Source organism: Phyllobates terribilis, unplaced genomic scaffold (assembly GCF_046119375.1).
Source record: "Phyllobates terribilis strain yellow unplaced genomic scaffold, ASM4611937v1 Scaffold_4__5_contigs__length_816908805, whole genome shotgun sequence".
In the NCBI taxonomy this organism is placed as follows: domain Eukaryota; kingdom Metazoa; phylum Chordata; class Amphibia; order Anura; family Dendrobatidae; genus Phyllobates; species Phyllobates terribilis.
The window spans coordinates 162772747-162790373 of NW_027362764.1; the positions used below are offsets into that span (position 1 = coordinate 162772747).

At 42.7% G+C, this 17627-nt stretch overlaps 1 protein-coding gene across 1 annotated transcript in view; it reads right to left on the reverse strand.

Moving 5' to 3' along the window:
• The window catches only part of SPMIP4 (sperm microtubule inner protein 4), a 77980-nt gene that overhangs the window by 31687 nt on the left and 28666 nt on the right, over positions 1-17627 (reverse strand). Inside the window, exons 3-6 of the mRNA XM_073677878.1 lie at positions 14516-14587; positions 11444-11473; positions 11181-11356; positions 6765-6853 (exon numbers count right to left, since the gene is read on the reverse strand). Coding sequence (XP_073533979.1) covers positions 6765-6853; positions 11181-11356; positions 11444-11473; positions 14516-14587 — 367 coding nt within the window. The remainder of the gene's footprint in view (positions 1-6764; positions 6854-11180; positions 11357-11443; positions 11474-14515; positions 14588-17627) is intronic.

Below are 17627 nucleotides of genomic sequence, written 5' to 3' on the forward strand. Positions count from 1 at the left end.
ATCTCCTCACTATCCCAAAAAAACTCTTCAACACCTTTCATTCCCTCCTCAGTCCTAAAGCACAGGCCCCTATCATGAACATTTGTGCTGAGGACTTGGCCTCCTACTTCATAGAGAACATCCGTCAGGAAATCAGCTCCCAGCCACCAAGTGCCATGACTCCCATCCCTCCCCACATCTCCTCTGGATCACTCTCCACATTTGACCCAGTCACAGAAGAAGAAGTCTCCAGGCTCCTCTCTTCTTCTCATCCCACTACGTGCGCCACTGACCCCATTCCCTCATACCTACTCCAGTCACTCTCTTCAGTCATCACTACTCACCTAACTAAAATCTTCAATCTCTCCCTCTCTTCTGGTATCTTCCCCTCCTCCTTCAAACACTTCATCATTACTCCATTATTAAAAAAGCCCTCTCTTGACCCTTCCTGCACAAATAACTACAGACCAATCTCCAATCTCCCCTTCATCTCTAAAATCTTGGAGCGCCTAGTCTACTCCCGCCTTACCCGATACCTCTCCATTCACTCTCTTCTGTACCCATCACAGTCCGGCTTCCGCCCCCTACATTCTACAGAAACTGCACTCATCAGAGTAACCAATGACCTTCTGACTGCAAAACGTAATGGTGACTACTCTCTGCTCATTCTTCTTGACCTCTCTGCTGCTTTTGACACCATTGACCACCACCTCCTACTCTCTATGCTCCACTCAATTGACATAAAGGACACTGCTCTCTCCTTGTTCTCCTTCTACCTGACTGCTCTTTCAGTGTATCGTTCGTTGGCTCCACTTCTTCCCCCCCTTCCTCTCACTACTGGGGTTCCTCAGGGTTCAGTCCTTGGCCCTCTTCTCTTCTCTCTCTACACGGCCCCAATTGGACAGACCATCAGCAAATTTGGCTTTCAGTACCATCTTTATGCTGATGACACACAACTATACACTTCATCCCCTGACCTTACCCCCACTGTACTACAGAACACCAGTGACTCTCTGGCCGCAGTTTCCAACATCATGTCCGCTCTCTATCTGAAACTCAGCCTTTCCAAAACTGAACTTCTTCTGCTCCCGCCGACTACTCAGCTCCCTAAATCTGACATCTCCCTCTCCGTGTGTGGCACCACAATAACACCAGGCCAGCAGGCGCGCTGTTTGGGCGTTGTGTTTGACACCAATCTTTCCTTCACCTCCCACATACAATCTCTTGCCCGCTCTTGTTGCTTGCACCTGAAGAACATCTCTAGAATCCGCCCCTTTCTCACCTTGGTAACAACAAAAACCCTCACTGTTGCCCTGATCCACTCTCGCCTTGACTACTGTAACTCTATTAATTGGCCTCCCCCTCACTCGACTTCCCCTTCTACAGTCCATCCTTAACCCCTTTACAACCTATGACGTACTAATACGCGTTTGTGCACTGGGCTTTAAAAGCCTGTGCCATATTAGTACGTCATCGCGATCGCGCCCGCACACAGGCTGTGCGGGCGCGATCGCCGCCGGGTGTCAGCTTATTGTCACAGCTGACACCCGGTGCTATGTGCAGGGAGCGGTCCCGCACCACTCCCGGCACATTAACCCCCGCAATGCTGCGATTGAAGTCGATCGCAGCATTGCGGTGGCTAAGGGGAGGTGATCGGTATACTCACCTCCTCTTCCGGCCTCCAGCGCTGTCTGCCGCGGCTTCCAGGATGTTGCCATGACGACCCGATGTCGTCATGACAACATCCGGGTCACCAGACAGCAGGAAGATTTTTTGGACATGCGCAGTGCATTTCCAAATTATCTTCTCCCTGTCCAGCGCTGACAGCCTGCACGGCACAGGGATGGTGCTTCATTCCTGTGCCATGCAGGCGATCAGAGAAAAAAAAGTTAAAGTCCCAGAGTGGGACAAAGTAATCAAGTTAAAAAACTGTCAGAAAGTGAAAAAAAAATAAAAAAAAAATTGTAAAAATATTTAAAAAAAAATAAAAAAAAGAATCCACCAAAAATAAAAATATAATGTACCCATCAATAAGTATTATGAAAAAAAAACAAACAAAAAAACAATAAAAGTACACATATTTGGTATCGCCGCGTCCGGAACGACCTGACCTATAAAACTGTCCCACTAGTTAACCCCTTCAGTGAACACGGTAAAAAAAATAAATAAAAAACGAAGCAAAAACAATGCTTTATCACCATACTGCCAAACAAAAAATGGAATAAGACGTGATCAAAAAGACAAATATAAATAAAAATACTACCGCTGAAAACGTCATCTCGTCCCGCAAAAAACAAGCCGCCATACTGCTCCATCAGCCGAAAAATAAAAGTTATAGCTCTCAGAATAAAGCGATGCTAAAAAATAATTTTTTCTATAAAATAGCTTTTATTGTGTAAAAGCGGCAAAACATAGAAAAACTATATAAATGTGGTACCGCTGTAAACGTACTGACCCAAAGAATAAAGCTGCCTTATCAATTTTACCACACGCGGAACAGAATAAAAAAATAAAAAAAAAAACAGTTCCTGAATTGTTGGTTTTTGTTTATTCTGCCTCCCAAAAATCGGAATAAAAAGCGATCAAAAAATGTCACGTGCCTGAAAATGGCACCAATAAAAACATCAACTCATCCCGCAAAAAAACAAGCTATCACATGACTGTCTGCCAAAATCTGGAAAAATTATAGCTCTCAAAATATGGCGATGAAAAAACTAGATTTTACAAAAAAATGCGTCTTTTAGTGTGTGACAGCTGTCAATCATAAAAATCCCATATGATTCTGGTATCGCTGTAATCGCACCAACCCGAAGAATAAAGTCGTGTAATCACTTATATCGCACGAGGAACGGCGTAAAAAATAAACTCTAGGGTTAAGGTTGGGCTGGGGTTGGGGTTAGGGTTGTCATGGGGTTGGGATTTTTTTCAAAAGTAAGAAAAAAAGATGGCGATATGGCGACTAGTGTTGAGCGCAAGTGCTCGCTACTTGAGTTTGCATCGGGTGCTCTGGTATGCATTGAGTATCGTGGGTATTTGAGTGACATGCTCGAGTCTCCGCCCCATATGCTTTGCAGCCAAAAAAACTTTGCGGGGATTGCCTGCCATGCACGAGCGATCCCCCGCATGTTTTTTTTTGGGTGTCTAATAACCGTGAAACATGCGGGGCGGGGACTCAAGCATGTCATTCGAGCACACGCAGTACATGGTGCATACCCAAGTACCCAATGCAAACTCAAGTAGCGAGTACTTGCGCTCAAGACTAATGACAACTTATTCAATATGATGACCTAATGTTATCAAATTCTGTGTCGTACCTCTGGGTTTAAAATGTTCACTATACCTCTTGATAAAATCCTTGAGGGGTCTAGTTTCCAAAATGGGGTCACTTGTGGGGGAGTTCCAATGTTTAGGCACACAGGGGCTCTCCAAACGCAACATGGTGTCCGCTAACAATTTGAGCGGATTTTCCATTCAATTTGTTAGCGGACACCATGTTGCGTTTGGAGAGCCTCTGTGTGTCTAAACATTGGAGCTCCCCCACAAGTGACCCCATTTTGGAAACTAGACCCCCCAAGGCACCTATCTAGATGCATAGTGAGCACTTGGAACCCCCAGGTGCTTCACAAATTGATTCGTAAAAATGAAAAATTATTATTTTTTCCACTTTTTCATTTTTACGAATCAATTTGTGAAGCACCTGGGGGTTCCAAGTGCTCACTATGCCTCTAGATAGGTGCATTGGGGGGTCTAGTTTCCAAAATGGGGTCACTTGTGGGGGAGCTCCAATGTTTAGGCACACAGGGGCTCTCCAAATGCAACATGGTGTCCGCTAACAATTTGAGCGGATTTTCCATTCAATTTGTTAGCGGACACCATGTTACGTTTGGAGAGCCTCTGTGTGCCTAAACATTGGAGCTCCCCCACAAGTGACCCTATTTTGGAAACTAGACCCCCCAAGGCACCTATCTAGATGCATAGTGAGCACTTGGAACCCCCAGGTGCGTCACAAATTGATTCGTAAAAATGAAAAAGTGAAAAAAAAAAACACTTTTTCATTTTTACGGATTAATTTGTGAAGCACCTGGGGGTTCAAAATTCTCACCACCCATCTAGATAAGTTCCCAGGGGGGTCTAGTTTCCAAAATGGGGTCACTTGTGGGGGGTTTCCACTGTTTAGGCATATCAGGGGCTCTCCAAACACAACATGACGTCCGCTAATTATTCAAGCAAATTTTACAATCAAAAAGTCAAATGGTGCTCCTTCCCTTCCGAGCCCTGCTGTGCGCCCAAACAGTGGTTTTTCCCCACATATGGGGTATCTGCGTGCCCAGGGTAAATTGCACAACAAATTTTGGGGTCCATTTTTTCCTGTTACCCCTGCGAAAATAAAAAAATTTGGGTCTAAAGTAACATTTCTATGAAAAAAGTTAAATGTTCATTTTTTTCTTACACATTCCAAAAATTCCTGTGAAGCACCTGAAGGGTTAATAAAGTTCTTGAATGTGGTTTTGAGCACCTTGAGGGGTGCAGTTTTTAGAATGGTGTCACTTTTGGGTATTTTCTGTCATAAAGACCCCTCAAAGTTACTTCAAATGTGATGTGGTCACTAAAAAAATGGTTTTGTAAATTTTGTTGGAAAAATGAGAAATCGCTGATCAACTTTTAACCCTTATAGCTTCTTAGCAAAAAAAAATTTTGGTTCCAAAATTGTGCTGATGTAAAGTAGACATGTGGGAAATGTTATTTATTACCTTTTTTGTGTGACATATCTCTCTGATTTAAGGGCATAAAAATTCAAATTTTGAAAATTGCAAAATTTTCAAAATTTTCGCCAAATTTCCGTTTTTTTTTTTACAAATAAACGCAAGTGATATCGAAGAAATTTTACCACTATCATGAAGTACAATATGTCACGAAAAAACAATCTCAGAATCAGGGGGATCCGTTGAAGCGTTCCAGAGTAATTACCTCATAAAGTGACAGTGGTCAGAATTGTAAAAATTGGCCCGGTCATTAACGTGCAAACCACCCTCGGGGGTAAAGGGGTTAATGCTGCCGCCAGGGTCATCTATCTGGCTAATCGTTACTCGGACGCTTCCGCTTTCGCTCTATGCCAGTCATTGCACTGGCTGCCTATACATTATAGGATCCAATTTAAATTGCTTGTTCTCACCCACAAAGCTCTCCACAGTGCGGCACCCCCCTACATCTCCTCCCTCATTTCTGTTTATCGGCTTACTCGTTCTCTACGCTACACAAGCGACTTTCGACTAACATCCGCACTAATCCGTACCTCCTACTCCCGGCTCCAAGACTTCTCCTAAGCTGCACCTATACTTTGGAATGCTCTACCCCAAGAAATTAGGACGAACCACAACTTACAGTTTTAGGCGCTCCCTAAAAACACACCTGTTTAGGGTGGCGTTTCATGTTCCCTAATTGAGGTCCTTTTATATTTTTATAGCCCATTCATAATTCCTCCAAAACAGAAGTCTCCACCAAACTCCACCGCACCCAAAAGCACTACAAATACTGGCTGGTGATGAGCTCATGCAGCCTTTTTCTATCCCTCATCCCCTCAAGATGGCTGGAACTTCATTGTAAATAAGCCCCTGTACTTTGTGTCACCACCTCATTTTAGATTGTAAGCTCTTACGAGCAGGGTCGTCATTATTTTTGCTTTAATTATTGTATTATTTTTAGCTATGTTACTTATGACTGTTGTATATGAACCTCTGAATTGCAAAGCGCTGCAGAATATGTTGGCGCTATATAAATAAAGATTATTATTATTATAATAGACATAAAGCTGCCAATCAGTGGTGTGGGTTGGGTTATACCGAGTTCATGAACATGGAGGACTACCTAGCAGCAGGTTTACAAGTCCTCTAGTGATAATCTCCTGCTGATAAAATTGGGACTTTATCAAAGTTACAGGAAGAAGCCTAGTATGTGACACATCACTGCAATTAGGGTCTCTGTCTCTACATTATGCTGCTCTCAGATTAGGTGGAAAATACCTGGTGACAGATTCCCTTTACATGATAGCAGTGTTTTATGCAGTGCTCTGTTCTGTGTGTTTTCAAAGGCACTGCACTGCTAAGGCACCTCCAGATGGTATAGTACTATGATTAGCGGTGCTGGCTCCACTGCCCTGTTCTCATCTCATTCATTACCAGCACTCCTATCCTGCGCTGTAATAAATATCAGCCTTTACACAAGGATTGTATTGCACAATACTGGGTTGTTTGGATTGCACACAATACATTCAAGATTTTCTTTGATTTTAGAGTGCCGGATTCTTTGCTGCATATACTACAGGGTTGGACCCTATCCGAGCACCCTACGGACCTTGGAGTGCTGTACTTACCTATAGCACATAAGTCACCTGTAACAAACGTGCAGCCATTTACCACATCACAAAACATTTGCAAATCCTGCAAACATTTGCAAAAAATTGGTGAATCTGTATTTTTTTTTTGCAGATTTTAATTGCAGATAGGGATCTGCTAAATCTGAATGTACCCTTAATACAGTGTATACGGAGTAGACAAAAGTATGGATATAGAGACTGAATCCAGTTGTGATTACAAGTAATGTCCCAGGTCTACATTCAAGAAGATCTCATCTGTCATCACTTGCAATCACTATAATATGTTTTCATTTTAATAAATATTTCAGAAATCATCTGGGTCAGTTAGAAATTCCTCTATCTGTACAGCACTGTGGAATATGTTGGTGCTATATAAGGAATACATAGTATATAAATATTATGATGGACCTACATGATAGTATCCATGCTGTCCGGGCCATGTCAGTGGGAACTTTTCAGCCTCAGAAGTATTGGTGACTATCTCATGCCTGTATGGATTACCTATAAAATAATATAAACCGAAGACATTATCCACACCATGGATATCATATATAGAACATGCTCCGCACTATAAACATCAAATGTATGCAGATGAAAGTGCTGAGCAAGGGCAGACCTGTGAGCAGAAATAAGTCCAAATCTTCTGCTCTCCCTTCTCCATCTACAGCCTGTGTCCTACATTTTATGGCATCCTGAAATTGGACACTGGGCTTGAAGTCACAGATAGCAGAACATCCACCGTGTGGGAAATCGGAGCTTTCTTTGTAATGCCACGTAGACACTGAAGACATGCTCTCATAGGCCAGGTTCACACGAGTGTGTGCAAAGTCATCCGTTTTACACCCAGAAAAAATTGACAATTTTTTATTCAGCTACAGCTGCAGAATATAAGTATTTGATACACTGCTGATTTTGCAAGTTTTCCCACCTACAAAGAATGGAGAGGTCTGTAATTTTTATCATAGGTACACTTCAACTGTAAGAAACAGAATCTTAAAAAAAAATTTCAGAAAATCACATTGTATGATTTTTACATACCGTATATACTCGAGTATAAGCCGAGTTTTTCAGCACATTTTTTGTGCTGAAAAAGCCCCTCTCGGCTTATACTCGGGTATATACCTGAGTATATAGAATTTCCGTTGGTGGATAGTGGGGGGGTTTGTGACGGCGGAGGCGTGGGGCTCACGCAGTAGCCGCTGCTGCAGCTCCACATGTGCCCGCTGCTAAAGGGAAATGAACATTCCCTCTTCTCCACGCCCATGGGCATGGAGAAGAGGGAATATTCATTCTATTTAGTAGCGGGCACGGAGGAGCACTGAGCCGCAGCTCCTGCTGACAGTGCTCGCTACTAAAGAGAATGCATATTCGCTCCTCTCCACGCACATAGTCCCGGTGTGCGGAGGAGTGAATATGCCGGCAGCAGCAGCTCACATCAGTGTCTGAGAGCACGCGCTGCGCCTCAGATGCCGACATGAGCTGCTGCAGACAGGACGCAGCGCTGGAACAGAGGTGAGGAAGGAAGGTGAGTATAAGTGTTTATTTTTTATGTGGGCGGTGATGGGGCCATACATACTAGGATTGGGGGATGAGGGGTCCTATACATACCAGGATTGGGAGATGACAGGACCATGCATACCAGGATAGGGGGATGAGAGGTCCTATACATACCAGGATTGGGGATGAGGGGACCATGCATACTAGGATTGGGGATGAGGGGACCATGCATACCAGGATTAGGGATGATGAGGTCATGCACACCAGGATTGGGGATGAGGGGATCATGCATACCAGGATTGGGGATGAGGGGACCATGTATACCAGGATTGGGGATGAGGGGACCATTCATACCAGGATTGGGGATGAAGGGGCCATGCATACCAGGGTTGGGGATGATGGGGCCATGCATACCGGGATTAGGGACGAAGGGGCCATGCATACCAGAATTGGGTTTTGGGGCTGTCGTTGGGCAACATTGACTTTCAGCTCCCTCCAAAGATTTTCTATTGGGTTCAGGTCTGGAAACTGGCTAGGCCACTCCATAACCTTAAAATGCTTCTTACGGAGCCCTTAGTTGCCCTGGCTGTGTGTTTTGGATCATTGTCATGCTGGAAGACCTAGCCATGACTCATCTTCAATGCTCTTACTGAGGGAAAGAGGTTGTTGGCCAAAACCTCGCGATACATGACCCCATCCATCCTCCCTTCAATACGGTGCAGTACTCCTGTCCTCGTTGAGGAAAAGCACCCCCAAAGTATGTTTCCTCCACCATGCTTCACAGTTGGGACGGTGTTCTTGGGGTTGTACTCATCCTTATTCTTCCTCCAAACACGGCGAGTGGAGTTCATATCAAAAAGTTCTATTTTGGTCTCATCTGACCATATTACCTTCTCCCATGCCTCCTCTGGATCATCCAGAGGTCATTGCCGAACTTTAAACAGGCCTGGACATGTGCTGGCTTGATCAGGGGGACCTTGCATGCCCTGCAGGACTTTAATCCATGATGGCGTAGTGTGTTGCTAACAGTAATGTTTGAGACAGTGGTCCCAGCTCTCTTCAGTTCATTGACCAGGTCATCCCATGTAGTTCTGGGCTAATTCCTGACCTTTCTCAGAATCATCCTTACCCCACGAGGCGAGATCCTGCATAGAACCCCAGACCAAGGAAGATTGACAGTCATCTTGTGTTTCTTCCATTTTCTTATAATTGTGCCAACAGTTGTTGCCTTCTCACCAAGCTGCTTGCCTATTGTCCTGTATCTCATCCCAGCCTTGTGCAGGTCTACAATTTTGTCCCTGGTGTCCTTAGACAGCTCTTTGGTCTTGGCCATGGTGGAGAGGTTGGAGTGTGATTGATTGAGTGTGTGGACAGTTGTCTTTTATGCAGGTAACGAGTTCAAACAGTTGCAATTGATACAGGTAATGAGTGCAGAGTAGGAGGGCTTCTTAAAGAAAAGTTAACAGGTCTGTGAGAGACAGAATTCTTGCTGGTTGGTAAGTGATCAAATACTTATTTCATGCAATTTAATTATGTAAAAATCATACAATGTGATTTTCTGTTTTTTATTTTTAGATTCTGTCTCTCACAGTTGAAACGTACCTACGAAAAAAATTACAGACCTCTCCACTCTTTATAGGTGGGAAAACTTGCAAAATCAGCAGTGTATCAAATACTTATTTTCCCCACTGTATGTATCCATTTTTTACATCTGTGTACATTTATATATCCATTTTGTCCTTCTGTGCGGCATCTATTATTTGCAGGAACAATTTAACAAATAATAAAGGACAAATACAGTTTCCTATCTTTATATCAAATGGATGGTAACACATACATGATTTATTTTTTTACTCACCCATTAACTTTTAATGGACAAGTCTGATCCAGAATACTGTTCTGTGATTTTGACTTATGACACATGCAAATATTTTTATAGGACCACTTTTTTATCTTTTAATTATCATGAATAGGATTTTATGCAAGGGGCCCTTCTGTGAATTACAGTTACACAAACATGTTTTCTATCATTCATACAAGAATTGGCCTCAGAAGTTCCAGTATTTTCCCAGCAACACCATAATTCTCTGGTGTTTGATAGTGGGTACTTGTCTCATGAGAATGATCCTAAGAAGACAGAATATGGTTTAGGAAGATGAAAAAGCATCCAAATAGCTGCTGATAGAATGCTCATATGGGGCTTAAAATGTGAGCATGTAGCTGGTAAGCAGTGTCAGACTCTGGTAACAAGGGCCCGCCAGTAGCATTGACTCTGGGAGGCCACTGTTAAGCTCCATGCAAATATTGAGTCACCCTCATTCACAAATTTACCAAGGCTTCAATATAATAATAATAATAATAGTAATAATAATAATAAACTGGGTCGTTTACTTAATGAATTTTGAGATGTTGCCTTCATCTGTGCATAGAACATTATACAGTGAATCAGGTGTATTGTGCCAACCAGTGCTCATAGAGGGGAGTAAGGAACCATCTCCTGTAGAGAGGCCCACCTGGGGATTCACTGCTTCCCCAATGGGCCAGTCCAAGCCTGCTGGTAAGTATATTGTTCTTGTAATGAAGACCATATTTTTTGTGCTTTTCCTTTTTATCCATCTGTAACAGTCTTGCACAACCTTCAGCCCATAGGCCACATGTGCCCCCTAACCATTCCTAGAACCCTCGTATTTGTGAGTCTCAGAGGCTCTCTGTTAAGCACTCCAGAGGGGAATTGAGTAGTTGTGCATGAATATCACTTTTTCCATCGTGATTTATAGAGGATGTGAAAAACTTGTATGTTTCGGTATCTCTCTTAACTGCAGTGGAAATAGGGACACTCATCCGTGGACCTCTTGACTCCTTTCTCTGAAGTGCCAAATAGGGGAGCAGGGATCTCCCATTCTACAGAAAAGTGGAGTGTCTAGCAATTAAACCCCATCTCATCAGATATTTATTGTTTATACTGGTGACATATGCCTAAAATGTGATGAAGCCCCTGACAGTGGCACAATCCAGCAATGTGGCCATTGAACCTAAAAAAAAAGTTATGCAGATAGACAACTGAAGTAAAAATGTCCTCAATTTAAATGACTTGGAATATAAATCTGTGAACATTTTCAGGACAAAAGAGACACTGGTCCTAATGCATAAAAAGTAGTGCAGCCAAAAATTTACCATAGCAGAATGTCAAGATTCAGCTTTTATTTTTGATAAAGTAAACCTAAAAACGACACCAGTGCTCAGGCTCCTATTTATGGCCAACTGCTCCAGTTCTGGTCTGCTTGAGCTCTCATACATGAGGTCCTGTTTACAGAGCATTGGTAATACATACCTTTAGTTTTACGTAGGACGATGGTGGGATAACCACTTGCTGGTGTTTGTGGTCGCAGTGGAGTAGAACAACGTGAAGCTTCTTCCGAGGATGTGTAGTTGGGGAAAACCGCGTACTTGGAAATGTGAGAATGATATGGATGTTCTGCTGGAAAGCCCTCACAGATTTGTTTGTCACTATGTTATAAGATCACACACTTCAGTTATTCTGTGATTTTCCAGCATTTCAGCCTCCTGTTATGGTATATTGTATTTTTTACTTACCTTACAGAAGCAGCTGGTGGTTTTGGATACCTAGAGATATAAAAGAGGTTCATTTTGGATGTTCTTACTTTGTACCTAGATTCCTGTTATATGTTACTATGTTATTATAACATATTACACAACATACCACTGCCATAATAATTCATGGAGACAACTGGCTCTAATTATAATGATTTTATGATGTAATATAAATTTCTGCTCTCTGTAAAGTTTTATAATTGACTGTAATGGATGTAGTTGTCAGGTGTTTTTTTTTATAACTACTGGAGCTGTTTTTATGCACATGTCACATTGCAGACTTAAAGGCCATGGACATCTATGACATGGAAACAATTTTTTTTTACATATGTTAGTGGTTACTAGAGATGAGCGGATCTGACAAAATTCAAACTCGCCTGTTTGCACAGATGTTCCTGGGAAATTCGATTCATGGAGAAGTCATTCTCCATAAATGTAATGTCCCTTATTATTCTCTGGGGTGTCTCCAGACCCCAGAACATAATAAACATCATATATGTAAAAAATAAAATATTTACACTCACCTGATCACTTACCTCAATGGCCCCTCTTCTGCTCACCGTCATCCCTCCGATTCTCATTGCATCTTCAGATGGCCTCCGCTCTTGAAGTCCTAGGGCCTCTTACACTAGGCCAGGACTTTCAGATCAGATGAGGCCCAGAAAGGTTCTGAATATATACGTGCAGAGTCACGGCGCACACTGTGACCTTTTGCATGCTTGAGCAGAACCCTCCCGGGCCCTTATCAAAGCTGGAAGTCCCAGCATACCGTGAGAGGCCTGGTGATTTCAGCACGAATGGAGTTAATCTGAAAATGCAGCAAGGTCCAGATGGGTGATGCAGAGGGGCCGGAGAGGTAAGTGTAAATTTTTTTTTTTTAACATTTTATTTGTCTTTTACGTTCAGAAAAATGATAGCCAGCAACTGCCATTTTGCTGAATCCATGCAGCAGTGAGTTACAAAATTTTTTGGTATAATTCAATGCTACTCAAATTTATTCGCTCATCTCTAATGCTTACATTTAATTAATAAAATTGCACTAAGTTTCAGTCCGCAATCTTGATTCCTTCATTCATTTTCAGTCGCCCTGATATGTGATTTGCAGCCTGATTCAAGGTTCAGATATTCTCTCATGGGAATGTCTCTCCCAGTAATATAGGCTGGATGTGAGCTCTGTGTGTATTCCAGATAATGCTGTCTTCTGTGTTTATTTATCAGCACAGCCCCAACCATGTACTTACTTTCTCTGCATGTGCTTTCCTCCACTGTTTTATCTATTCATCTTAACATACTTTCTCCCCTCTCCACTATTGAGATTTGAGTGCAACACCCTCCCGGTCTCTCTTGCTATCTCTAACACTGAGAGAAGGGTGGAGGAGCAGAGAGAGATGTCCAAATCAATAGGAGAAACTTTGACAGATTTGTAAAAGTTTTGTAAAAGCCAATGACCACAAAAGAAATCAGAAAGTCTGGCACTGCTCTGCTCTCTCACTCAGCAAAATCATAGACTCCTTGCTCCCAACTAATCTTACTCTTTTTATTGTCCAGCAGTATCAGCACAGGACAAGTAAAAGCTGGACTTCCACACAATAAAAAAGGACAATGCGGCACTCACCACTGCTGTAAAGACCTCTCTTAATTAATTGAATTGCTTGGTTATAACATGTAACAGTTCGGCCATTATGGCAAAACTGCTGTTACCGAATTGTTACATCTTATGTGGTATGTCAAAAGACGTTTCTGCATCAGTGGTGAGTGCTGCACTATTCATTCTTGTTACGTGAGATTTTTTAAAAAACACTCAGCTAGATAAAAGAATTACAGACACGATGCAGCAGCAAAATTAAAGCACATTTTTAATAAAATCTATTTAGAAACTTGATTAACTTTGCATTTAGTAAGCAAGTAACAATATGAAATAAAGGGGTTATTGTGGACTACAAAATTGATGGCCTATACTTAGAATAGGTCATCATTATACCAAAATGTGAGGGTCCTGTACACATGACAGTCAGCTGATTGAAGAGCCACGGAGCACTTCGTTCCCTGCTGTGTTTACCAGGCTTCATTGTTTGCCGTTTATTACAGCCCAATCCTATATATTTCAGAGGCCCAGAGTACAATCCCCAGCAATCCAATATTTCATTCCACTCTTAGGCCTCATTCAGATGTCCGTGTTTGTTCACTTGTGCAAAAAAATGGTCTGAGTGTCATCAGAGTTTTGGATCAGTTTGGTCCGTGTGTCAATTTTTACCATCAGTGATTTTCGTATGGATGCAATGTTATATACTGACAATACTGACAGCACAGTGATGCCATCCGTGAGTTCACAGACCCATGGAATTGTATTGTTATTTTTCATGTGATATTGGTAAAAAATGGACATGTCTCTGCGAGTTTTGTATGGACACATGGTCTGCAAAAAAACATGGACATATGTACAGCTCCATAGACTATAATGGATACGTGTTCCATCTGTGAAAATCACGGAGAGAATACGTAAGTGAAGCACAGACGTCTGAATGAGGCCTAAAAGATAAGCCATCAATTTGGCAGTGCTCGATAACTTTTATAATGTCATTGTGAAAAAAACACCACAAAATCCCAATGCTGCAAAAAAGGAGTACATAAAATATAAGTAAAAATACAAAAATGCAGTAAAATATAATAGGGAAACCAGGCATAAAGCTATTCTGTGCTCAGCTGATAAAAATATATCCACAAAATCTCTTTGCCTACTTTCTACCCCCGATAAGAAACTTTAATTATCCAAATTGGGTGGCAGGTCGCATATCCGACAGCCGCTCCATTCATTCTCTATGAAGCTGCCGAAAAAGCCAAGCTCCGCTCTCTGCAGCCCTTCAGGGAATGAATACAGTGATGTTGAGCATGTGCACTGCCGCTCCGTGCTAACGGGAATGGAAGGTCCCTATTGTGCCTGTTCGTGTCGGTCCCAGTGATCGGACGCCCACCGATCTACGAACTATCACCTGTCATGTGCATAGGTGGTAACCTGTTTTCATCAGACAACCCTTTTAAGCCCAAGTTACTTACAGGTCATCGCTCGCTCGGACAGCACTCTTTTTCAGCTTAGTCAGGTCATAGTATTGCTCGATCGGTAACCCCCTGGACAACATAAACATTTTGTTAGCAGTACAACAAGGTAATGTTTGGTTCTAGCATCAGAACGCAGTGTTCATTAGAAGAAATGGTGACTATGAAAGTTAGCACGCTGCCCAAATGCAATCAATCACAGTAACATAATATATGCTGATGTTATTTAGGTTTTTTTCTGGGATTCTGGTTATCTGGCAGCGCTGGAGACCAGAGCTTAATGTCGTGCTGCTAATAATAAACCCCTTAACCACCACAGTAAAGTGTTTTTAGTGCTGCCGATGAGGGTACTGAAGAGGATTACCGTGCTGTATGGTGTAAAGTCCTGATACCCAAGCTGTGGCGGATAACCTAATTTAGGGGTCTCCCCAATCTGAGGCTTAGGAGTCACATGTGGCTCGCAGGCTCGTGATGTGTGGCTCGCGGCTGTCTGACAGCTTGGTGCATTAGCACAAGGTCTAGCAAACAGCTGTCAAGAGTAGCTCTACAAATGGTGACTTTTTTGTGTAGATCCACACAGAAGAGCTGATCTGGCGGAGCATATACTGGTGGAGAGTAAGGGTGGAGATAAATATGGAAGGCTGGAGATAGGATGATACTGCCAGTCAGAGGAGGTGCTTGAAGCTTGGTGCAATAGCATGGTGGGTGTGCTTGATGGGAGAATATCGAATAAGGGTAAGGCGGAAACCCCTGGATGTTAGTATTTTGCCTCAATGTGAATTTTATGGTGAATTTTTGACTGTCATTATACTGGTATTGGGGGCTCTGTGTGTGAGGAGGCAGGAGCTAGATATCACTAATCGAGGGGCTCTGGATGTCTATCATGCAGGGTGTGGGAAAGAAGTAGTGCAACACAGAGGGAAGATGGAAAGGGAGCCCAGACACTAAGGAAGAGGGGGGAGTGGAGACCTCCTAGTCTGGTCTAGTGTCACCCTGTCTCCATTACCATCCCTATATTGGCTCTTCACCAATCGCCGCACATGTGCCTCGTCCTGACTTTCCCTGGCGTATGGCTAAGGCTAGGGAAGGGAGGAGATGAGCACTAGTCGATCTCCACTAAACTCTATAGACAACAAGGGTAGACAAACAGGGGGGATTGCTTAGCTTTAGATGACTCCAACCAAATTCGCACACGGCCTCAAGCTCCAGAGAGGACAAAGTACTGCTCTTGCTAAAGCCTCAAAAGTAGTAATGAATATCACCGGCACCTCCCTCTCAGACACACCAGGTATTTATACACTCAGGTCAGGGAGATAATTACCAGAGGGAGGTAGCCGCTGGGTCCTAGAGACAGCCAGCCTCTAAGAAGATGTCTGTAATGCCAAACGTAGAGATCTCTTGCAACCAACTGCAGGGCGACTGTCTGTCACCTCTGAGATAGATGCTGGGAAAGGAAGTTGTTTCTGCGCTCTCTGGAGTCACGACAAACCATTAGTATGATGGATAAAAATGTAGGTTTATTGTCTACGCGTTTCAGAGTCCACTGACTCCTTCCTCAGGACAACCATACGTATCTCTGACATATCCATAGGAAGCTGCAGCATTTGGAGTCCAGGCTTTATACTGTAGGTATTGTGTCCCACACAACCCTACTAGGTGAGCAGTTTTTAATACTTTTATGTAACATTTATTAATTGGATAAGACCCTATTGCGCTCTTGCATTTTACCAAATGTCTGTCACCTCTGACACACCCGTGACAATGTGGCTCAAGTCGAGACTCTCTCTCAGAGCAGAATGTCGCTCTCAAGGTAACAAAGGTTGGACACCAATGACCTAAGGCACCAAGCACTGATCAAAGACAAAGGGGGGATTTCTATGCAATCTGGGAGCCTAATAATAACCCCCATGTCTGTCATAAGCATCTGCCAGAGATGTGGCCTAGTAGATTGCTGGACAAAAATTTCAACACGCTGCTTGAACTGAACTCAGCTGTGATGTCAAGTTAGATGGCACAAGACCGCTAAGCCTAATGATTGGCTGCACTGGTTTTGTCTTATAGAACTTACACTACAGCTGCCACCTAAAATAACTAACAAATAAAGTTGCACTCTGTAGCGCTATAGCATGTAAACATGAAATATACATTAAATTTTAATAGCATTACTTGTCTAGAAAACAGGAAAAAATGAAGATACTTGGCATATAATTTGGGCAATTCATGCATGCCCAGCAGCTACGGCAGGGTAACCTTCTTTGCTGGGAACCTAATCTAATGTGACTCCTCTCATGGACCTACATTTATATGGGTAGGTAGGATCCTGCTGTGATTAAAACCACCATAGGCTGATGGGTGGAGTGCTCGGTCACAGAGCTTATGTATAAATGTTAAAAGACTGACCGCCACTTCCAAACCGAAAACAGGTGTGTACAGGTGCAAACTAAGAGTAGCCATCTCCAAATTATGTGCTAAGTATCTTCATTTTTTCCTATTTTCTAGAGCAGTAATGCAATTCAAATTTAATGTATATTTCATGTTTACATGCTATAGCGCTATAGAGTGTAACTTTATTTGTTAGTTATATATAGAGATGGCTACTCTTAGTAAGCACCTGTACACACCAGTTTTCTGTTTGGATGTGATGGTCAGTCTTTTGATACCTTTTAAAATAAGACCACCCATAGGAGAGCAAATGAGAGGCGGTGCTGGGGTGGCAGGGTCTTCAGGAGGTAAATCATTTGTATTGAAATTTATTCAAAGATAGAAGGATAATAAAACTTGTACATTGTTTGTTCTGTAAGATGGATGCAAAATACATTTTACCTTGCTGCTAGACTACTGATTAATAAAATACTTGGGAAAATGAAAGGGCTTCTCCACTACTCGACAACCCCTTCTCAATCCCTATGTTTCTCCCTTTTGACATAACAACACTTATACTGACCTTTGGTGCTGAAGCCGTCCCAGCGGTGTTACCACAGTCATGTACAGTGTGACGTCACGCGAACCCTGCCGCCAGTCAGCGTCTCCTTCACTCTCCCCTCCTTCGGAAGTATCACATGCATCCGAACGAAGAGAGAAAGCAGCAGCGCTCACTTCTCTGGATAAAAGT